The 25,294-nt window shown below is 45.1% G+C and overlaps 1 protein-coding gene across 1 annotated transcript in view; it reads left to right on the top strand.

Annotated features, from left to right (window-relative positions):
* Positions 1 to 4,609: 4,609 nt before the first annotated feature.
* The window catches only part of LOC122933004 (uroplakin-3b-like), a 43,586-nt gene continuing 22,901 nt past the window's right edge, over positions 4,610 to 25,294 (top strand). Inside the window, exons 1-4 of the mRNA XM_044287728.1 lie at positions 4,610 to 4,797; positions 11,384 to 11,521; positions 17,960 to 18,179; positions 21,988 to 22,064. Coding sequence (XP_044143663.1) covers positions 4,740 to 4,797; positions 11,384 to 11,521; positions 17,960 to 18,179; positions 21,988 to 22,064 — 493 coding nt within the window. The 5' untranslated portion in view covers positions 4,610 to 4,739. The remainder of the gene's footprint in view (positions 4,798 to 11,383; positions 11,522 to 17,959; positions 18,180 to 21,987; positions 22,065 to 25,294) is intronic.

Here is a 25,294-nt window from a genome sequence, read left to right on the forward strand (position 1 = left end):
AGTCCGCCTTTGTGTCGGCTCCGATTCTGTCGCATCCCAACCCTGGGTTGCCTTTTGTCCTCGAGGTGGACGCGTCTGAGACGGGAGTAGGCGCCCTCCTGTCTCAGCGTAGAACACCAGAGGGTCCTCTGCTTCCTTGTGGGTTTTACTCCCGGAAACTGTCTTCCGCGGAGTGCAACTATCAGATTGGTGACAGGGAGTTATTGGCCATCGTGCAGGCCCTTAAAGAATGGAGGCACTTGCTCGAGGGCTCGGTGGTTCCGGTTCTCATCCTGACGGACCACAAGAATCTGACCTACCTCTCTGAGGCCAAGAGATTGACACCACGTCAGGCCAGATGGGCTCTGTTCTTGTCACGTTTTAATTACGTGGTCTCCTACCTACCCGGCTCCAAGAACATCAGAGCGGATGCCTTATCACGGCAGTACTCCGAGCTGTCCGGGGAGGAGTCGATTCCGACTACGGTCATACCCCCGAATCAGATCCTGGCCGCTATTCGCACCAGCCTGACTTCTCCTCTGGGTGAGCAGATTTTGGCGGCTCAATCTGGTGCTCCCTCTGGGAGACCCAACGGCAGATGTTTTGTGCCTGAGGAGTTGCGCACTCGGTTGTTGCGAACCTACCATAACTCCAAGGCCGCGGGGCACCCTGGAAAGAATCAGCTGTCCTGGGCGGTTTCACGTCTGTTCTGGTGGCCTTCTCTACGTTCCGACATCGCCGCATATGTAGCGGCATGCTCCGTTTGTGCCCAGAGTAAGTCCCCTCGGCACCTTCCGTTGGGCCTTTTGCAACCCATAGCCACCGGGGAGCGTCCATGGTCACACCTGGGGATGGATTTCATTGTGGACCTCCCTGCATCCCGAGGCCATACGGTCATTCTCATGATTGTGGATCGGTTTTCCAAAATGTGCCACTGTGTTCCTCTCAAGAAGTTACCCTCTGCACAAGAGTTGGCCTCGATTTTTGCCAGGGAGGTCTTCCGGTTGCACGGTTTGCCCAAGGAGATTGTGTCGGATCGGGGGAGTCAGTTTGTGTCCAGGTTCTGGCGCGCCTTTTGCTCCCAGTTGGGGATTCATCTCTCTTTCTCCTCGGCCTACCACCCTCAGTCCAATGGGGCCGCAGAACGATCCAATCAGGCCTTGGAGCAATTCCTTCGTTGCTATGTCTCCGATCACCAAGACAATTGGGTTGACCTCCTGCCTTGGGCTGAGTTTGCCAGGAACACGGCGGTGAACTCTTCCTCTGGGACGTCTCCCTTCATGGCCAATTATGGGTTCCAACCTGCCGTGTTACCGGAGGTATTCTCTCCCCAGGATATTCCGGCTGTGGAGGATCACCTTTCCGTCCTACGTGCTTCTTGGGTACAGATCCAGAGGTCCCTTGAGGTCTCTGCGCAGCGCCAGAAACTCCAGGCTGATCGCAGACGAGCGCCCGCTCCTTCCTACCAGGTCGGAGACCGCGTATGGTTGTCCACCCGCAACCTCAACCTTCGAGTGCCCACTCCCAAGCTGGCGCCTCGCTTTGTTGGTCCCTTCCGAGTGCTTCGCAGGGTAAACCCGGTAGCCTATGCCCTTGCGCTTCCTCCTGGCATGCGGATCTCCAACGTGTTTCATGTCTCCCTGTTGAAGCCACTGGTGTGTAATCGTTTCACTTCCTCGATTCCTCGGCCTCGTCCGGTCCAAGTGGGCAATCGTGAGGAGTATGAGGTGAGCAATATCCTGGACTCACGCCTGGTCCGCGGCCGGGTGCAGTTTTTGGTCCATTGGCGTGGTTATGGTCCAGAGGAGCGTTCCTGGGTTCCCTCCGCAGATGTCCATGCTCCTGTCTTGCTCCGAGCCTTCCACGCACGCTTCCCTCAGAAACCGTTCCTTACTCCGCGGAGGAGGGGCCCTTGAGGGGGAGGTACTGTCATGGTCTTACCTCCTTGCTGTTCCCTTCGTTTGACATGTGCTGGCGGCCATCTTGGTTTCTGGGTTTTCTTGTAGCCTCCCACCCTGCGGCTCCTCCTTCCCACTGGGAGGAGCTGGATGCCTAGCTCATATATATAGGAGGTCTGTGGCTTCAGTTCCTTGCTTGGTCCTCCTGTGTTCACATGCTTCCAAGACTGCTGCTGCTTCTGGTTCCTGATCCTGGCCTCGTCTGACTACCCCGTTGGTTCCTGATTCCGGCTTCGTCTGACTACCCCGTTGGTTCCTGATTCCGGCTTCGTCTGACTACCCCGTTGGTTCCTGTTCCTGGCTTCGTCTGACTACCCTTCTGGTTCCTGACCTCTGTCTCCGCAAGACCCTACTTCGGTTTAGCCATCCCTTCGGACTTTGCTTACGGCTTGCTCTTCAATAAAACCTTCTTATTTTCCACTTATCTCTTGTTGTACGTCTGGTTCATGGTTCCTTGACAGTATAATACAGTACAGTACAATATATAGTACTGTACTGTATTTTACACTTTGTCTGAACAGATCTATGCCTTTCAGCACAGATCTGTTCAGCACCATGGACAGCAGGACGCCTGAGAAGGCGTCCTGTTGCCATGGGAACCTTCCCCGTCTGCTCAGTTATGGTCAGAACTGCGCAGACGGGGAAGGGTAAGGACGGGGCTTGGGGGGCTGCCTGGGAGCTCTCTCCCTCTCCATTCGGAGGGGCTGCAAAGGCACAGCAGCCCCCCGATGGGAGAGGGAGGGAGCTCCCTGCGCTGTTAACCTTTTCCATACAGCGGTCCGTACGGACCGCTGTATGGAAAGGGTTAAACGGCTGACATCGCATCACCGATGTCAGCCGTTTATACCAGGGTGCCAGCAATGTGCTGGCACCCTGGTATACCCACTAGACACCAACGATTACGCAATGGGAGGCGGGCGGGGGATCGCGATCCCGCCTGCCGCACCGCCCGCCTCCCGCACCGCCCGCACCGCCCGCAACCCTCCCCCTGCACCTCCCACCCGGCAAAAATCACTAAGGGGTGCAGGAGGGGGGGATACAGATGCATTTTAGGAATGCTAAAGTTTCTGATCCCCGCGGTCAGGGACCGCGGGGATCAGAAACTGCAGAAATCGCAGCAAACCGCAGGTCTGAATTGACCTGCGGTTTGCCGTGATCGCCGACATGGGGGGGTCACGGGACCCCCCGGCGCATTTAGCCTAGGTGCCTGCTCAATGATTTGAGCAGGCACCGGGTTCCGATCACTGCCAGCCGCACGGCAGTGATCAGAAATACACAGGGCGTACATGTACGCCCTGTGTCCTTAAGTACCAGGGCACAAGGGCGTACCTGTACGCCCTATGTCCTTAAGAGGTTAATGGAGAAAGAGACATTTTTGTTTACTGTAAAACAGATACATAAAAAGTTTGTGAAGTAGAGATACCAGCTCATTATTTCTGCAGTAGTATGCATCCGCGTGCTCAGTGCCTTGGTTTTTCAACCTCCTTTCCAGGTACACGGAAATAATGGAAAGATTCAGACTCCAGCACTCACTTTTTTGAAGTGTCAAGTTCTCCGTCTTTATTTAGCAATTGTGCACAGACAATACAAGGCTCAATTCTCTCTGGTGTAGGCTGTTGACGCGTTTCGAAAGGTTCTTCAACAGCCTACACCAGAGAGAATTGAGCCTTGTATTGTCTGTGCACAATTGCTAAATAAAGACGGAGAACTTGACACTTCAAAAAAGTGAGTGCTGGAGTCTGAATCTTTCCATTATTTCCACATAAAAAGTTTGTTATAATCGCTTCTACTATTGATTTATGACAAATTTGTTGAAAGAATGGGGTCTATTTAAACTCAAATAGTCTAAACGGTTTATGTTATTTAACCAATATTCTAGAGTCACAGGCTAGTCATACACATAAGATAGCTGTCAGCCAACAACTACTGTCTCTCCCAACCACCCCATCACACACCGACATCACTGCCCAAGAGTGCATGTATTCCAATTGGGAAGAAAGCTACTGCCATACTCTTCTGGCCACAATTTTTCTCCACAAAAGAACAAAAGAATTAGGCATTTTGAACTACAAAAGCCCATAAGTCTCCCAACATCTGCCACTGGAAAACAATTGAGAGGCCCCCATGCACAGTAGATTGCTGGCTGATCTGGCTAGGCAGCAGTAGGCAGATCTGGGAATGCGTCTCCAAAGAGGGAACAAGAGAAAAGATAACTCTTTTCATTCAGATGAGTTTTTCTTTGTTCTCTCTTCTCATCTGTTTTTGGAAGCCCTTTGGGATAAAGATTTAATTCCTCTAAAGCTGCCCTGTTCCAGCATTGGCTCCTGCTAGTGAAATTATACATTTAAATAGGTGCCAATATAATGGGGGAAGACCTTAAAAAAATGTGATGAATGCTAAAGCCTGCCCCAATATTTAGTCACTATCTCATTATGAACTGTACTTCCTTATGAAAGCAGGCATTTTAGGAATCTAAACCTGCGTAAAATGTGACTTTGTCTATTAATTTGTGACTATCGCTAAATAATATTTTGTACAGGGAGAAGTTAACACTCTGGTTCTATTTGCATATAAACAGGTTTAACACGTTTGTCTCTTAGGTGATAAGCAGCTCAATACAAAATCTAAAGAATGTTATTTCATAAATCAATGTTGTTTGCCTTAGGGGAGAACCAGGGCTGGTTCGAAATGTCACAGTTCTTAGGGGACTTGCCGTATTTCTGGCAAGAACGATTTGCTTTCACGCATTCGTAGAAAATCAGAACATCAGAACTTCAGATGAAAACCTGAAGAAGTGGAGCAATGTATCAACATGTTAAACTGGGCCTGCTTCTGGTTGTGTCTATGGCTGTAACTCAAGGTAAGACTTTAGGGTTAACTTTTGGGGAACATCACTATTATAGAGGTGTCCTGCATTCACAATAACTACTCCAATATAAATTCATTTTTGGAATTCCTTACATCTTCCCTGTATGTTTGTTATCAGGCATAGGTTGCTTTACAACAGTCTGTCTGTTGTTCTGTTCTTACTATAATGGCTCAAAAGTCATTAAGAACTTTGTGCAGAAATAATGTACATTTGTAGAAAATGGTGTACAGATACTATTTATTTCACAAGCTTATCTCAACAAAAAGCTTCAACCCCTCAGATTTAGCTTTGTTGAGGTTCTTAGCCGTTGAACCACCATTGCTACAAGGTAAAAAGCATAAAAAATATAACTGATAGAGAACTAAACCTGGTACTAATTCATAAGTACAATTGCCTAAACAGTATAATACAATGATAAAAATGGAATGGCCAACATCAATACACCACAGTGGAAAAGTGAGACACGTACGAGTCAGGAGAATAAAGAGCTACCCACTAGTGTTAGTCATACTAGCAGCAGCCCCGGAAGAAACCATGGGGCGAGCACACATTGGGGTCTGAGGTGGAGGTCTCTGCCATTATGTCTAACTGGTTGGTAACTATGTGATCTCCTGGGGTTTACCTTACTTTCCCACTGGTTTCCATTGATCCTGGTCATTCCAGGCTTTGTATTGTACTGTTTGTGTAATTGTGTAAATATGAAATCATGGTTAGCACCCAGGTTCAGACCTCCCTCCTTCATCAGTTATGTTTTCAATGGTTTTTTATTTATTTCACAGTGTATTGATATAATGATAATGTCAATTAGTGCTTTTGGTGGAAGAACTCCCTTATGCTTCCCCTATAAAATATTAATGCCACTACATATAACTGAAAATCATGAAATATATTTTTTTACAACCGTATCATGCAAAAACTATTATTAACTTATTAATAACTTTATCTCTTTAAAAAATTATACATACTTCAAAATGGTATCAATAAAAACTATAAATCATCCTGAAAAAAATGAACCCTCACACAACTCCGTAGATATAAATATAAAAAAAAGTTATGGGGGTCAGGATATGACAATGCAAAGAAAAAAATAATTAGCTATTGGCAGAGCGGAGTGAGCACAGGGCAGGAGCTAACATAAGACATTGCATTCCTACTTGTGCCCACTCTACTAAAGCCTGAAATAGCCCATCTATGCCAGGCTTTACCGTGGTGTAGCTTGTACTCCTATATACAACGCTGTATGGTACCTAAACCCCGATCTACCAAAAAGTGAGGTACCCAAATAGGGATGAGGGAAACAATTTGTCTCACCAACCAGACTTTTTCACCTGTAAGGGGTTGTCTCAAAGGCTGGCGTCGGCACCCAGAATACCCGGGAAAGTGCCGGGGCCCACAGCTCCTGCGGGGGCCCACAGCACAGTTGCCAGAGGGCAGAAGCAATGAGTATTTCCATCAATACAGATGGAAGCGCTCATTGCTGAAGCGCAGGGAGCTGCGGTCCCAGGGATCTCAAGTTTCCCAGACGTTCAGGGAGTCTCCCGCTATTAGATAGCGGCCCCCCTGACGCCCGCATGTGAAACAATATATCCCGGAAAGGTTTACTCGCAGTAAACCTTTCCGGCAACCTGTAGCAGTGTCATCTTCCTGGCGCGTGCGCACAGTGCAAGAAGAAGCCGATGCCAGCAGTCCGCAACGACGCATCAGGCTGAGCCTGTGCGCACGCGCAGGATCTCAAAGCGGGAGGATGGGGAGGGAGGGAGAGGCGGCACTGAGGGGTAGAAAGCGGCGCTGGGCACGAACGGCGATGCGTGCGGCTGGGCACCATGCATCCACAGACCTCCCCTGCTTGGGCACCTTATTTCAATGATTGACAGGTTAGTAAAACCAGTTTTTCCGCAGAATAAAGCCACAAATAGCTTTTATAAGGCCACCTTAGAAATCAGAATGCTACCCTGAACATGAGCATATGTTTAGCTCACAGGGCTTATAGGTGGTGACAGGATCCCGTTAATCATATACATAAATATGATAATTTGGGGCAGGGTAATGAGCCCAGTCCTCCACACCATAGAGCAAAGTGTGCAGATACTGCATATGTTTGGAAAATGTAATAAAAAGTTTGTGAAAGAAAAAAAAAAGAAAACCTCCCGGAAATGAGAAGTGCACCTCCCTGAAATGAATTTTTGCAGGTTGGGATGTCTGCGGTCCTGTCATTCACCGCTCAGCTCCCCACGCTCCTCCCCTCCTTCAGGCCGGTGGCGCACAGAATGGTGAAGAAGGAAGACTTCTCCCCGCTCCACCTTTCAGCCTGCAGGCACGGATCGCGCTGCCAGCCTGTGTGGGCAGAGCCTGCAGCCCAGAAATCTGCATAAGCTCCGCCCACACTGTGCTGCAGAGCGATCTGTGGCTGCAGGAAAGAGAGGACTGTGAGCTTCAGGAACGGGACAAGGTGAGTAGTTACTATGTTTTTTTGTTTTTAATACAGAGGGGGCACAGATGACTTTATTACTATGGAGGAGGCACAGAGGACTTTATTACTATGGAGGGGGCACAGAGGACTTTATTACTATGGAGGAGGCACAGAGGACTTTATTACTATGGAGGGGGCACAGAGGACTTTATTACTATGGAGGAGGCACAGAGGACTTTATTACTATGGAGGGGGCACAGAGGACTTTATTACTATGGAGGGATGGAGGGGGTACAGAGGACTTTATTACTATGGAGGGGGCACAGAGGGCATTACTACTCTGGAGGGGGCACAGAGAACTTGATTACTATGGAGGGGGCACAGAGGACTTGATTACTATGGAGAGGGCACAAAGAACTGTATTACTATGGAGAGAGCACAGAGGTCTTTATTACTATGGAGGGGGCACAGAGGGCATTACTACTCTGGAGGAGGCACAGAGGACTTTATTACTATGGAGGGAGCCCAGAGGACTTTATTACTATGGAGGGGGCACAGAGGACTATATTACTATGGAGCTATGGAGGCAGCACAGAGGTCTTTATTACTATGTAGGGGGCACAGAGGAATTTATTTCTATGGAGGGGGCACAGAGGGCATTTCTACTATGGAGGGGGCACAGAGGTCTTTATTACTATGGAGGGGGCACAGAGGGCATTACTACTCTGGAGGGGGCACAGAGGGCATTACTAATGTGAAGGGGCACAATGAGGATTTCTACTATGGAGGGGGCGCAGAGCCAGGGAGCTTACTATAATGAAGGGGGCACAAAGGGCACAATGGGGATTATTACTATAAGGGGGCATAATGGGGATTATTACTATGAAGGCTACTTTCACACTTGCGTTCGGGTCTCCGCTTGTGAGTTCCATTTGAAGGCTCTCACAAGCGGCCCCGAACGGATCCGTCCAGCCCTAATGCATTCTGAGTGGATACGGATCCGCTCAGAATGCATCAGTATGGCTCCGTTTGTCCTCCGCTCCGCTCAGCAGGCGGACACCCGAACGCTGCTTGCAGCATTCGGGTGTCCGCCTGGCCGTGCGGAGGCAAACGGATCCGTCCAGACTTACAATGTAAGTCAATTGGGACGGATCCGTTTGAAGTTGACACAGTATGGCTCAATTTTCAAACAGATCCGTCCCCCATTGACTTTCAATGTAAAGTCAAAACTGATCCGTTTGCACTATCATGAACAAAAAATGCAAACGGATCCGTTCTGAACGGATCTAAGCGTTTGCATTATAGGTGCGGATCCGTCTGTGCAGACACCAGACGGATCCGCCCTGAACGCAAGTGTGAAAGTAGCCGAAGGGGGCACAATTGGGATTATTAATGTGAAGGAGGCACAATGGGGATTATTACTGTGAAAAGGGCACAGATAGGGCATTACAACTGTGAAAGGGGCACAGAGAGGGCATAACTACTGTGAGGGGGCACACATCTGTACAAAACTACTGTGAAGGTTGTACAAAGAGGACAATACTACTGTGGGGGGGGGGGGGTACAATTTATTTATTTTTTTATGTATTGGGGGTGCCAGAGAAAGGACCCACCCCAGGTGCCAAACATCATAGGCACACCACTGAAGCAGGGAACTATTTGCTCCCCGCTCCACCATTTAGCCACCAGCACTCCACCGCAGCAGCAGCAGCACAATGTCCTCACACATGGTCCTGCTGATCTGTGTAGGAGGAGGAGTGGGGCAGGCTGGGAATCAGCCTCTGCTCCTCTTACACAACAGCGCGATGTGTCATAGTATCCTGCTGCTGCTGATAGGGAGCGCAGATCTTGGGAGGAGTCAGGTGACTGAGGTGAGGAGGATTTATTGATTGTCTTTTTTACTTCGTGCCTCACTTAAATATTGCTTTATTATAAATATATTCTCAAATACTTTTCATTATTTATAATGGCTCGTTTTGTCTGGGTAGCAATCTTCAGGGGAAACAAAATGGCCGCTGTCCTATTAGTTCCCACAAAGCCTGTCCTAATCACACATGAGGACAAGTTACTTTACAACACTGAGGTAAAGAGTTGCCTTATCCTCCTCTCTACTTGTCAAGGATTATGATCCTGAATACAGAAGATAAAAACTTTAGCTGAATGTCTGGAAAATTTAGTTCATGCGGAGACATGAAGTACAGAGAGGACGGACAGAACAGACTGCGGTAATGTGTTGCTGTGGTAATGGAGATTGCATACAAGTGCTTCTGCTCATTAGCCACACCTCACCCTCCTCATGTCTCCTCATCATCTCCATTCCCACAGAGATTCACTTGTATTCAGAATTATGACAAACAGAGCAGAGAGGAGGATGAGGCAGCACTATGGCTAATTGTGGTGAATTGACTTGTCCTCCTGTGTGATTAGGACAGGTTTTGTGTGTACTGATAGGACGGCGGCCATTTTATTTCTCCTAATGATTGCTCCCTAGACAAAACAAGCCATTCTAAGAAAGGTATTTCTGAATATATTTATTATAAAATAATATTTAAGAATTTTCATTTATTCCTGGATTATTCCTGGAGAACCCCTTTAAGTACACAATATGGGCTTGATTTAACTATCAACAATATTCTTTTATGGACAACTACTTGAGAATGAAACACATTTTTGATATCCGCTTTCATAATTATGCCAAATTTAAAAAGGTCCCTGTTACAACTGTAGGTAGGGACAGACAAGGACAGTGAGCCCTGAAGCTAGCCCGCTTTCCCTACCTACATGCAGAGTGGTCCCTTGTCAGTGGTCACTCTTATTGGTTAGTCTGTACAGACTAACCAATCAGAGCCTAGTTACAGGAATAGGGCTGGTTTCAGGTTCTGATCTACACAGTTCGTGACTATGGAGATTAGACCTGTAAGCAGGTATGCCCTAAAGCCTCCATTGTTCCCCCGATGCCCCCATTGTTCCCCTGATGCCCCCATTTTGTCCCCTGCAGTCCGCCAAATGACCCCCCCCCCCCCGTATAGCGATGGAAGCTGACAACAACTGAGATCAGTGCTGGCATTGATCTTGGCTGTTTAACCCCTTACATGCCACGGACACTAGCAACCGCTGATGTAAAGCGTTAATGGAAGGAGATCTCTCTCTTCCCTATTGGATAGCCAAGCTGCAATGGCACCGTCCCAATGGTAGCCATGGCAGTCGGAGGCCTTACAAAGGCCTCCAGGCTTGCCATTTACCGAAAATGTCATTGTAAAACTTACAGTGCAATAGTCTGCAATAGCTGACTATTGCAGAGTGTTGTACAGACTCACTGGATCTTCAACAATCAATAAAAAATAAAATAAATGCACATTTCAATGAAAAAAAGAAAATTTGATTCTTTCCATAGCTACTCATTTATAATTGATTAAAAAATGAAAATAATAAAATAAACTACACGCACTTTATGTTGCTGTGATTACAACCTGAAGCACAAGCAGGCAACAAAATGCAGACTTCTCCCTATTGCTGCCAACCATTATTAAGTCCACATATGCAATATAGCGCAGGGTTGGCTAACCTGAGGCTCTCCAGCTGTTGCAAAACTACGACTCCCAGCATGCCCAGACTGCCTACAGTTATCAGCCTACAGCAGGGCATGGTGGGAGTTGTAGTTTTACAACAGCTGGAGAGACACAGGTTGGCCATCCCTGATATAGCGTATGAGACTTTCTCTTTACAAAACACATATATGGGGGGGGGGGGGGGTTCGGGATTTATCATTCCCCCCCCCCCCCCCCATGCTAGTTTTCTGGTGTAAAATAGTCACAAACCTGGTGTTTGAGACTTTTTAAATGCCATTGCATTTATATTTGGGCACCTGGCCACTTTCCCGAGAAGGGACGTGGAAGGGAGGTAAAAGGGTGAGGCCAGCGGGCACAGTTATCTTCAATTACGACCGTTTTCTGATGTAAATGAAGCATCTACGTCTACCGTGGATTTCTGTTTAGATGCCTGATCATAACAAGAATATCATGTAAAATGCAGGTCTATGATAAACTTCCCCCATTGGAGCTCAAAACGCATTTGTCCTGATGGTAATTGCCAAATTCTTAATACCAGTTAATTGCATTACAATGATGGTACTGAATGATTAAGCGCATTTTATTTCATCTCTTCCAGATGTAAAGAATTACAAGCCAAAATTAGCAACAGGCATGCTTTACAATGCAACGGATAAAACATTTGTGCTGGAGTGGCCAGGCTGCATTTTTCTTGAAAATACAACTAATGTGTGGGTGGTAGTTGCACGGAATAAATGTATGTACAATATTTTCTATTACACATATATTTAAATGAACCAATGTACTGTACCATAAGACTCCCACCAAGAGCAGACAATAGAAAATTTGAAAATAAATGTTGAAACCTGCCTTGATAGTTTAATAAAGTGGAGGGGTCAAAGTAACTAACTTTAAAACAGAGAGCTAATAGTTCACAGTTAGCTTATATTAATCTTAGTGTGTCAGCTTTTGACAATTGAAACAAACAGCAATGGCGTGGGCACGATAGGATGATCGACGCCAGAATAAACATCACAAGTTACAGTATACATTACAATACAGTATCCACTGTGTAGTCTTCTTACTGGTCTAACTCCTGCCACTGGTGACCTCATCAAAGTTCCTTTAGCCATGCAAATGGTGGATTTACATGGCCTGATATTAGGGCAGATTATCGGGTTCCTCTTGAATGCTCGCTCTGGATAATCTGCCAGTCTAAAGGTGTAGCTGATCACCCGAGGGAAATGGTCATTCATCGGGTGAAACAGTTGTTTGTGAGGACAAGTAAATTATAGTTTCTGGGCAGCAGATCATGCTGTCTAAAGAGTGCTCTGCTGCCCAGAAACAATGCAGCTGTATGAGGACGAGCGATTGCAATAGCTATCACTCGTTCCCATACTGTGGAGGTGATTGCTGTATCTAAATCAGGGCACTTCACCCCCAGTGAACCAGCAGCCAGTTGTTGGGAGGGAACGCTTCCTTCCCGATAATCTGCTTCTCCTCTGCACATGTAAATCCACCTTCAGTTAGAGCTTTCATGTATTTCCCTGCTGCCTGGGAACTTTCAGCACATTTAATTGCTAGCATTTCCAATATCATAGTTTCTTTTAGATGAGGACATTTTATTGACCCAAAAATAAGCCCAAGGATGCAACAACATCTTGTCTCCAGACTGGTGAGCTAGGAGAGCACCTACACACTTTCAGATGCATTACCTTTGTAATTGGCAACTATGTGTTTGGATGAATTAATATGGGTGCTGATATAAAGAGAATCTTTAATTTTGTGAAACCATCCTGAGACTCTTGTGTCCAAGCAAAGTGCACTGTTTTATTTGTGAGATGTGTAATTGGTGCAATGACCTTGGACAATTTTCAGACACATTTTCTATAGTTAACAAATACAATTAATCTCTGGCCTTTCTTCATTTTCTTTTCGCAACTGGCCAGTCAACAATAGCCTTGATTTTACTAGGATCCATACTCAGATATTCTGGTGAAATGATGTACCCAAGAAATTGAATGGTTGACTACTTGAATTCACATTTCTCAAGCTTAACATATTAGCAGTGTTCTCAAAGTTATTTAGGAACAGTGCAGATGTCTTCGCGATGCTGCTCCAGGTTTTCTGAAATTATAAAAATAACATTCGAGTAGCCAATAACAAATTGATCCAGTAAGTCCCTGAAATCATTATTGAAAAGTGATGGAAAGTGGCTGGGGCATTACAAAGTCCAAAAGACATTACAGGATACTCAAAGTGTCCATACCGTGTCCTGCCTCAAAGCAAAAAAAGAAAGAGACCCTTTCTGGGGAAGGGTAATACACTGTCACTATGCTCTGGATGGATTCGGACAATGGTATATGATTAAGCTTAGTAAATACTTTAGCTTTACAAAGTCTTTCAAGTAGTTTGGAAATTAAAAGTAGAGGATATTGGTTTTTTTTGTGTCTTTACTACGGAATTATTAAATTCCCTATAGTGAATGCAGGGGCGTAAAGTGTAATCTTTCTTCTCCACAAAGAACAAAGATGACCTGTCTGAAAATGTAGATTGTCAAATGAAGCCTTTTAAGTCTCATCTAGATATTCCTTTAAAGGGGTTATCAGACCCCTATAATGCCCACCAAAATGCCCGGGCCCCTCATACAGGTTATACTTACCCCGCTCCCTGGCACCCCGTCGTGCGGATCAAACCGTCCAGATGACTACAGTAAGTCACCAGCCATCTGTTACTGAACTTGAACTGTTATTTGACTATGACTTACTTCATAGTCATAGTCAAATAACAGTTCAAGTTCAGTAACAGATGGCTGGTGACTTACTGTAGTCATCTGGATGTTTTGATCCGCACGACGGGTTGATGCAGAGGCATAGTTAAAGGGGTTCTGCACTTTCAATTAACTGATGATCTATCCTCTGGATAGATCATCAGCTTCTGATCGGCGGGGGTCCGACACCCGGGACCCCCGCCGATCAGCTGTTTGAGAAGACAGCGGCGCTCCAGCAGCACCGCGGCCTTCTCACTGTTTACCGCCGGGCCGCCCGCCCACTGACGTCACGACTTGTATCAACTAGAGTGGGCGCGGCTAAGCTCCATTCAAGTGAACAGAGCTTAGCCGCGCCCACTCTAGTTGATACAAGTCGTGACGTCAGTGGGCGGGCGGCCCGGCGGTAAACAGTGAGAAGGCCGCGGCGCTGCTGGAGCGCCGCTGTCTTTTCAAACAGCTGATCGGCGGGGGTCCCGGGTGTCGGACCCCGCCGATCAGAAGATGATGATCTATCCAGAGGATAGATCATCAGTTAATTGAAAGTGCAGAACCCCTTTAAGTAACAGTCTAAGTTTGGTAACAAATAAGCACAACAGTATGTAGAAAGCTCAGGAGCATTAGCTACACCTAGAGGCCGGATACGATACAGTAATCTGGTAAGGAGAAAGAGGCAAGACCAGGCTTAAATAGGAAGTCCAAAGGTAGATCTAGTTAGGCAAACAAGGCAAAAATATCAAGATGCAAGAGACTATCCACTGTATGCCTGTGCATTCAAAGATCTTCAGTGATGTTGTTTCCTTTGTGATTTCAACTGGCAGCGTTGTCTTATTGTTACAGTGATGTGGGTCCATAGGTCTTCACAACTGGAAGGTACAGCCTCCAAATAACAGCTGCAAACCAATTAATTCTAAGAGCAGCAGCCAGATTTGCAATTGCCTTGCTGTAATGCTTTTTCTTTGGGTGGAAAAAATTTGAAACTGGTAGAAAAAGTATTGCTCCAATAGATCTAACATTTAAAATGAGGAAATTCTGCAAATAGTCTGCATTGTCTAGCATAGTCTAACATGAAAATTGTAGATTCACACTGAAGGCATCAAAACTATGAATTAACACATGTGGAATTATATACATAACAAAAAAGTGTCAAACAACTGAAAATATGTCATATTTTAGGTTTTTCAAAGTAGCCACCTTTTGCTTTGATTACTGCTTTGCACACTCTTGGCATTCTCTTGATGAGCTTCAAGAGGTAGTCACCTGAAATAGTTTTCACTTCACAGGTGTGCCCTGTCAGGTTTAATAAGTGGGATCTCTTGCCTTATAAATGGGGTTGGGACCATCAGTTGCGTTGTGGAGAAGTCAGGTGGATACACAGCTGATAGTCCTACTGAATAGACTATTAGAATTTGTATTATGGCAAGAAAAAAGCAGCTAAGTAAAGAAAAACTAGTGGCCATCATTACTTTAAGAAATGAAGGTCACTTTGAAAGTGTCCCCAAGTGCAGTCACAAAAACCATCAAGCGCTACAAAGAAACTGGCTCACATGCGGACCGCCCCAGGAAAGGAAGACCAAGAGTCACCTCTGCTGCGGAGGATAAGTTCATCCGAGTCACCAGCCTCAGAAATCGCAGGTTAACAGCAGCTCAGATTCGAGACCAGGTCAATGCCACACAGAGTTCTAGCAGCAGACACATCTCTAGAACAACTGTTAAGAGGAGACTGTGTGAATCAGGCCTTCATGGTAGAATATCTGCTAGGAAACCACTGCTAAGGACAGGCAACAAGCAGAAGAGACTTGTTTGGGCTAAAGAACACAAGGAATGGACATTAGACCAGTGGAAATCTGTGCTTTGGTCTGATGAGTCCAAATTTGAGATCTTTGGTTCCAACCACCGTGTCTTTGTGCGACGCAGAAAAGGTGAACGGATGGACTCTGCATGCCTGGTTCCCACCGTGAAGCATGGAGGAGGAGGTGTGATGGTGTGGGGGTGCTTTGCTGGTGACACTGTTGGGGATTTATTCAAAATTGAAGGCATACTGAACCAGCATGGCTACCACAGCATCTTGCAGCGGCATGCGTTTAGTTGGACCATCATTTATTTTTCAACAGGACAATGACCCCAAACACACCTCCAGGCTGTGTAAGGGCTATTTGACCATGAAAGGAGAGTGATGGGGTGCTGCGCCAGATGACCTGAACCCAATTGAGATGGTTTGGGGTGAGCTGAACCGCAGAGTGAAGGCAAAAGGGCCAACAAGTGCTAAGCATCTCTGGGAACTCCTTCAAGACTGTTGGAAGACCATTTCAGGTGACTACCTCTTGAAGCTCATCAAGAGAATGCCAAGAGTGTGCAAAGCAGTAATCAAAGCAAAAGGTGGCTACTTTGAAGAACCTAGAATATTTTCAGTTGTTTCACACTTTTTTGTTATGTATATAATTCCACATGTGTTAATTCATAGTTTTGATCCCTTCAGTGTGAATCTACAATTTTCATAGTCATGAAAATAAAGAAAACTCTTTGAATGAGAAGGTGTGTCCAAACTTTTGGTCTGTACTGTATATCTCCACAGTAACAAACCCTGTATAGTCTCATCCTACAAGTCCCGTCTTACTTTTAGGCTACTTTCACATCTACGCTGTGTATCCCGGCTTTGAGATCCAGCAGAGGATCTTAAAACTGGAGCAAAACGCTTCAGTTTACTCCCCAAGTCGGAAAAAATTGTTAATGGGGACAAAACAGATCAGGATGCATCAGGGTTCCGTTCCACTTTGTTCTGTTTTGTGACTGGACACAAAACCGATGCAAGCTGCGGTTTTGTGTCTGGTTTGTGGAAAAAAAGGATCTGGCACCATTGACTTAAATTGTTTTTAGTGCCAGATCCAGTTTTGTTTCCGAAAAAAAAAAAACGGATCCGTAACCCATTGACTTGCATTGTTTTTAGTGCCAGATCCGGTTTGCTCAGTTTTGATTTAATACAACCGCATACGAAGGGAACATATGCATCCTGATGTATTAAATCAAACTGAAGAGTTTTGCTCCAGTTTTGAGATCTTCTGCCTTGATCTCAAAACTGGAATACAAAGCGCAGATGTGAAAGTAGCCTAAGTTAAAGGATAACTGTCACACTTAGACCCTAATTTCAATTTTCATATATGTAGCTACTAATAACATGATATTCCAGAATCGGTTACTATTAGACTGACTTACCCCATATTTAATAAGATTCAGCCCTTAGCAACCAGTCTGCATAAAACTGCAATTTCACTATTCAGTTAAGATGGCCGCCACTGCCCTCACCCTGAGCCTAATCCCGCCTGCCCTCACTAGCCAGTAACAATAGCCCCCCAAAAGTGTCAGTAACCAGAGCCCTCCCCTAAAGGGTTAATCTCCTGCAGCACAAAGGGGTCCTCTTACCACAGGTTGCTTTCATCTATACACTGAGCAGACGGCAGATCTCCCTTCCCTGGTCTGCGCTGCTCCAACTCTGCATCCTCCAGCTCTGCTGAGTGAGGGAGCGTCTGCCAAGCGCAGGGACAGGGAGAAGTGCACACAGCCCAGGCACTGTTATCAGCTGCTGGGGAGGACCTGGCTTTAATCATTTACCTACAGTCCCTGGCTGTCAGTAATCTGACCTTGCACGATGCGTGCTTCTGCGTCCTCCGTCCTTCAACACATAAATGGACCATGCCTAGCAACACTATTTTAAGCACAGGTAAAAGTAGGCAGTAGAGGGAACTAAACTGTGGAATTAAGGGGTAATTGAATACACAGTGAAAAGTTGAAATAGGGCCACCAAGGAGATATTAATCACCACAATCCAATACTCCCCAAAAAATAAATAAACGACAGTTATCCTTTAACTAATCAGTATTAAAACGCAAGAAAAACTATGTAAGCGTGGTAATGCTGTAATCATCCAGACCTGGAAAATGAAGGTAACTGTTTCATTTTACTGCATAAGGAACGCAATAACTCCCGCCCATAAAACTGTGGCAGAATTGCGTTTTTTTCCAATTCTACCCCATTTGGAATTTCTCTATGTGCACTTATTCTCCACTGGTACATTGTGGATAGATGTCTAGGTGACGGTATATGTCCCAGTTGGAAACTGGATTAATATAAGAGGGATATTATTTTATCACAAAATTGGACCTTGCTGCAGTTTTGCTTTATATGTTTTCTTTGTGCTTTCTTTATCTACTATTTTCGTTTAGGATTTTATGTGCCAGATTAAATGAATTTGACTGAATCTGTGTAAATATAAAAAGCTATTATTATGAGCTGGAATCTGATTGGTTGTTATGGACAAGTCTTCTATTTTTCTTGCACAAGCATTTGCACTGGTTTCAATGAATGTTCCTATTGTCTTTGCAGTGATCAAAAATCTAACTGGTTTTCACTTCTACATATGTTTTATTACAGCATATTCTGACATTGACGATTCAAGCCTTGGTGAACCAATTAAGTATTTAAATTTCATAAATAACAATAATAATTATTATCATACTCTTCTTGTCTCTGCTGGACAATATACTTGTCAAACAAATAACTCAACTAAAAACGTGATCCATATTGGTTGTGAATCATGCACAGAAACTGCAGAGTTCTGCAATGGTAAATTAAGTAATAATGACTCCTACAGGTAAGAATATTGCACATCTATTGTTTGTTTTTAACCCTTCAATAGTACAGAAGCCTCTCTTAAGGGCCCTGTTCATAGGAATGCTTCTTAGTGATTATCTGCCTATATAAATGTATGCTGGTTCATCAGGTAATAGATCATTTGTGTGGACACAAAAAACGTCTTTTGTCCGGCAGCAGACCATGCTGTGTAAACATTCTCTGCTGCCGGCAAACAATCATTCTGTATGGGGACGAGCAACGGCATTAACAATCGCTCCTCCCCATACTGTGGAGGAGATCGCTGCATGTAATAGCAGTCGCCTCCTCCACTAATGAGCAGTTGTTTGCCGGGAAGGAATGCTTTCTTCCCCACAATCGCCTGCTGTTTCGTCCTGTGTAAAGGGACCTTTTAGCGTCTGATCTCCACATGGCACAGCCTACTGTCCTTGTACACTGTAAAGTTCACCAAAACATAGATCAAGTTTAGAACATCTGATCATTTACATTCATAATCTGCATAAAAGGTTGCCCCAGTAACCCCTATTTGATATTCATTGATCATTTATCAGTATCTTGTTTTACCCACAAAAATTTTAAGTGAATGTGTAATGCGCAGTCACAGAACCTTGCTGACATTCCATGATTGTGGCTTCTCACAGAAGCAAAATAACTGAAATAAAGTGGCCTAAATGGGAGAAAATGCTCAAAAACCCCAAACAGTGTGGCGTGTTTATAACCGGGGGAGCAATTCCTCCGCATGTGATCCGTTGCTAGCGGCAATCCCCAGCAAAAATGCATACAATGGAGGATGTCGGCAGTGGACCACATGCACCACAAAGGCATCCTACACAAGATGGAATAGTGTGTGGATGCAAATATATAAATACATAAATAACTGTGAAAGGTGCACCACAATGATATGCATCTGACGATACTGGGTAATCCCTCAGGGTGATGTTAAAAACGGAGACTTTAGCCAATGTATTCCAGTCAGGAACACAACGGAGCCCTGTTGCACCACCGTCAAGGTATCTCAGTGTGGCATGGGTCCTACCACTAGACTACCTATGGTGTGTGAACATGGTCTGAGAGGTGTCACCCTCCTTTCTGTCTCATTGGCCTCTAGGTCTGAAGTCTATGAGGCAACAGAACAGTGTAGGAAATCACAATTACATAACCGTGACCTCTTGCGCCGGGTCTCGCGAGATGATGTGATGCAGGAGGGGACAATGATGTGTTCATGACCACCTGCATCAGGAATTGCTCCCCGGTTATAAACACGCCACAGTGTTTGCAGTTTTTGAGCATTTCCTCCCATGTATGGAATGTACCATTGCGTACTGCTGGTAGCATTCTAGTGCACCTGGTAGCCCGTGTCACATGGCCTGTTATAGGTGGGGCTTACAGCATTATCATCTCTCCCACTACATGAGTGCTCTCACTATGGAGGTATGTGGGAGCTTGGCTGTGAGTTGGATCTCAGCACCTCTCAGACCGTGTTCACACACCGTAGGTAGTCTAGTGGTAGGACCCATGCCACGCTGAGATACCTTGACGGTGGTGCAAAAGGGCTCCTAAGCTTGAGGAATTAGCCAGTGTTGTCAGTTGCATATCATTGTGGTGCACCTTTCGCAGTGATTTATATATTTCTCACAGAAGCAGCCTTAGGATAATTTCCTAGAACTGTCACTTTAAACAAAATGACAGCCCTCCCAGGTCTCCAGGGCTCAGGGTCGTGAATTATAACCACCAACCCAATGACTATTTATGAAAAAGGCTCACGCTGACCCAGTGGCTTAGCGTGGTGGGGAGGGACGTGGTTCCCCCGGGCGCCAAATTGCAGGGGGCACCAGGCAGTTCAATAAGTGTCACCCTCCTTTCTGTCTCATTGGCCTCTAGGTCTGAAGTCTATGAGGCAACAGAACAGCGAAGGAAATCACAATGACATCACCGTGACCTCTTGCGCCGGGTCTCGCGAGATGATGTGATGACGTGGCGCGGGAGGGCACAATGATGTTCATGTGCCCTGCCCTGGGATGCCCGAAATAAGCAGTGTATAATGTGATAGAAAAATAAATCCAGCCAGCAAAGGAAGCAATATGGAAAATCACAATACATTAGTAAGTGGCTTGTATTACCTTTCTCTACGTGATAAATGCCACCTACTGAAGTGAGACAACTCCTTTAATTCATCAAAATCTAACAAGAACATAAGTAGATGCAGACTATAGGATAAAAATAGAACATGATGGAATATTGGATTACCTGATGCCGCGATAGGTAAAGTTTCCAGGAGATATACGCTGTAAAAAAGATGAGGTAATGCGCCACGTGGAGCGGGCAACACGCCCTTTAATAGGACACGCTAACCAAGGAGAGGGTGTTGCGCGTGCGCAACAGCTTACAGAGCGTGTCAAGCCTCGCTCTGGTAGGAACCAGGTTTGAAGCGCTCCTCAACAGGAATACAGTAACTACCGCCAGGGTTACTGGGCGAGGGGGAGAAAGGAGCGATTACCAAAGATGCAGCACCAGATGTGGGGAGAACTAATAGAAAGACAGGCATATTGAGTAGCACTAGATAAATTAGATGATTATTAGATGATTATTATTGAATGATTATTAAATCTATGTAGAAATACATACCAGAATCACCAAGGTAAATGATTATTCAATGTAGGGCTGCAGCTAACAATTATTTGAATGATCGATTAGTTGTCGATAATTTCATCGATTAATCGGGAACAAACACCAAAATGACAAAAAAAGGGGTTTATATGATTTTACTTGAAAAATTATGTTCAAAGGCCATATTAAAACAAATTGTGAATGGGGGATCTATGGATGGCACTATTATGGGGGATCTGTGGATGGCACTTATGGAGGGTTCTGTGGATGGCGCTGTTATGGAGGGGATCTGTGGATGGCACTTATGGAGGGTTCTGTGGATGGCGCTGTTATGGAGGGGTTCTGTGGATGGCACTTATGGAGGGTTCTGTGGATGACACTTATGGAGTGTTATCCACATGGCACGGTTATGGAGGGGATCTGTGGATGGCACGGTTATGGAGGGGATATGTGGATGGCACGGTGATACTAGGGTCCCACAATTTAAATCTGTAAGAGAGGGGAAATGATGAATCCTTAAACACAGGATCAAACGTTAAACAAAGGATCTTATGCACTATATATCCTATATATCCATATGAATTGCCTGCACACTTCGCCCCAAAAACCTACGGGACCTGCTAGTACATGACTTGTTGGACTGGGCTGCTTAGAGTCCACCAGCAAAATTTATTTTGGGGGCCCTCCATATGGATATATTCAAATGTTTCCTGCCCACACAGCAGCAGACAGCAGCAAGACACTACAATATGATTGATTATGGGGCCCCTTAAATAATCTACACTGCTTATCTATAGGTAGTACAATAAGTCTACTGTGTTATGTGCTACTTGTGCAGGGGTGGTAGACTAGGGGCCCACCTTGCTCAGGGGCCCACCGGGGCATTCACCTGTACCCCTGTGGGCCTGTCCGAGCCTGCTGGCAACCCACGCAATGCCACTGTGCTTACCAAATAATCATTATTGTTTACAATTCATTTTTTGTGGAGATAAGTCACCAACGGTGGTGTAAAAAACCTTCACTCCCCTTAGCTTCACACATTTTGGGGGACATTTAACAACCTATTTATGCCACATGGGGAATCAAGACTGGCGTACAATACACTGGTCTTCATAAATGTCCCCTTTTGTTCTTGTTTGCTGAAACTTACCGGAGTGCTTCACATTCCATAAAATAACTACGAATGTCTTTCTGCATTTCAGAGTGAGATTTGTGGTGGTAAGAGGCTCTGCTGTAGTTCACAAAACACAGTGGTCAGATGACATCCCCCTAGTACAAGGTACAACTATTCATAGCGTCTTCATTTTAACTCTCTCCCTATTACTAACTGCATACTAATTTGATTCTAAAATATTCTGGTGAATGAAAACTGGCTTAAAGATGTTATCTACTTTAAACAACAAATTTGCAATCTATTAAAGGAGTTTTTCACTCTTTAGATCCTGGTGTCCCATCATCCAGCTAGGTCATCAGATCAGTAGGGATCCAATACCCGGCAGGCTCACCAATCAGTTTATGTTTCAATGATGTTTATTAAAGTTTTTCACAATAATAAGGTACACAGTACATTGTGCATAAAATAAAGGACGTAGCGTCCAGTCAAGTAGGCATAAACAAATAATACAAAAAACAAAGAGACATAGAAAAAATTAATCAAAAATAAAGAAAATGTCAAGAGGTCAGGGGCAGCAGTCATGCAGTTCAAAATTGCGTGAGTTAAGTCTTGGATGGCGATCAACAAAAAGAAGGCCCATATTTACCTCCATCCCTTAATTGCATATGAAATATACTGTAACCTATCAAAGTTCAGAATAGAGCGAAAGGTTGGCAGAGTGAGGAGAAGATGACCAAGGTTCCCAGACATTCTCAAACAAGGGAAATGTATCAGAGCGGATAGCTGACATCCGTTCGTATTGGTAGATCCTGTTAACCCTATCAATCACCGTTTGGTAGCTCAAATTTGAGGAACGCCACTGAGAGGCAATATGTATCCTAGTAGCAAGCAGGATGAATTGGGCTTCACCAATCATTTTAAATAGGAACTCAGATGCAGTACACTGGCATGGCCACCACACAATGGACTGAACCTTCTGCTTCCAGCTCCATTAACTCTTTTGTTTCTGGTGCTGGCAGCTGACGAAAAACAACTGATTGGTGGGGGTGCTGGGTGTCAGACCCCACCGATCTGATATTGATGATTTCACCAGAGGATAAGTTATCAATACCTAAAGAGGCACCGACACCAAAAGGAGAAAACAGGCAAAGCACGACTAACAATATATATAAACTTTATTATGGTTCCCGAAAAGGGGAAAATACAATAAAATACAATAACAGACAATACAATACAATGGTGGATGACACACAGGGTGGAAGGATCACAAATGGCTAAAATACAGCATTAAAGGAACATTAGACAAGGCCAAAGAGGTAATAAAAGAATACTCCAGTGGGGGACATCTATAGATGACCTCGCCAACTGTAAACAAGATATTGGAGCCAGATTCAGTACATACATTTAAAGTGCAAAGTGCATGAAATACAATGTACATGGACAATAAATTGCAATATAATAAATAAGAAATGCCATCAATAAATACCAGAGTAGTGATCCAATAAGCCCCAACGTACATTTCGCTTAAGTTTCCTCAGAAAGCTTACGCGAAACATGCGTTGGGGCTTATTAAATCGCTACTCTGGTATTTATTGATTGCATTTCTTATTTATTATATTGCAATTTATTGTCCATGTACATTGTATTTCATGCACTTTGCGCTTTAAATGTATGTACTGAATCTGGCTCCAATATCTTGTTTACAGTTGGCAAGGTCATCTATAGATGTCCCCCACTAGGGTATTCTTTTATTACCTCTTTGGCCTTGTCTAATGTTCCTTTAAGGGTCCATTCACACGTCCGTTGTTTCTTTCCTGATCTGTTCCGTTTTTTGCGGAACAGATAAGGACCAGTTCTGGACCCATTCATTTTCAATGGGTCCTGAAAAAAATCGGACAACACAATGTGTGCTGTCTTTTTCCGTTGTTCCGTTCCGCATGTCCGATTAAATATAAAACTTGTCCTATTCTTTTCCGCAAAAATCGGATCCTGGTACAATACAAAGTCAATGGTTCCACAAAAAACGGATGACATTCGTATGTCATTACGTATGTCATCCGTTTTATGCGGAATCCGTTCCTGGAAATTAAATCCTGCCCACAGAAATCACTTATTCACTTTTTTTTTTTTTTCAAAGAAATCCAAACAACTTTATTTGCTTTGTGAAATTTATACATGTTTCCGTTTTTTGCGGATCCGCAAAAAACGGATGACATACGGATGACATACGGAAACATTTTCAGGAACAACGGATCCGCAAAAAACAGACCGAAATTCGGGATATAGAAAAATACTGACGTGTGAATGTAGCCTAAGGCCTCCTGCACACGACAGTTTTTTTTCACGGTCCGCAAAAACGGGGTCCATGGGTCCGTGATCCGTGACCGTTTTTTCGTCCGTGGGTCTTCCTTGATTTTTGGAGGATCCACGGACATGAAAAAAAAGTCGTTTTGGTGTCCGCCTGGCCATGCGGAGCCAAACGGATCCGTCCTGAATTACAATGCAAGTCAATGGGGACGGATCCGTTTGATGTTGACACAATATGGTGCCATTTCAAACGGATCCGTCCCCATTGACTTTCAATGTAAAGTCTGGAGTTCTTTTATACCATCGGATTGGAGTTTTCTCCAATCCGATGGTATATTTTAACTTGAAGCGTCCCCATCACCATGGGAACGCCTCTATGTTAGAATATACTGTCGGATATGAGCTACTTCGTGAACCTCAGATCCGACAGTATATTCTAACACAGAGGCGTTCCCATGGTGATGGGGACGCTTCAGGTTAGAATACACTACAAACTTTGTACAAGACTGCCCCCTGCTGCCTGGCAGCACCCGATCTCTTACAGGGGGATATGATAGCACAATTAACCCCTTCAGGTGCGGCACCTAAAGGGGTTAATTGTACTATCATATTCCCCTGTAAGAGATCAGGGCTGCCAGGCAGCAGGGGGCAGACCCCCCCCTCCCCAGTTTGAATATCGTTGGTGGCACAGTGTGCGCCCACCATCGCCCCCCCTCCCTCTAATGTTAGAAATCGTTGGTGGCACAGTGTGCGCCCACCATCGCCCCCCCTCCCTCCCTCTATTGTATTAAATCGTTGGTGGCACAGTGTGCCAACCACCATCGCCTCCCTCTATAGCAGTAACAACATTGGTGGCAGTGTGCGGCCTCCCATTCCCCCCCCCCCATCATTGGTGGCAGCGGAGTTCCGATCGGAGTCCCAGTTTAATCGCTGGGGGTCCGATCGGTAACCATGGCAACCAGGACGCTACTGCAGTCCTGGTTGCCATGGTTACTTAGCAATAGTACAACAGTAGAAGATTCATACTTACCTGCTTGCTGCTGCGATGTCTGTGAACGGCCGGGAGCTCCTCCTACTGGTAAGTGAAG

This window comes from Bufo gargarizans, chromosome 3 (assembly GCF_014858855.1).
Source record: "Bufo gargarizans isolate SCDJY-AF-19 chromosome 3, ASM1485885v1, whole genome shotgun sequence".
NCBI lineage: Eukaryota > Metazoa > Chordata > Amphibia > Anura > Bufonidae > Bufo > Bufo gargarizans.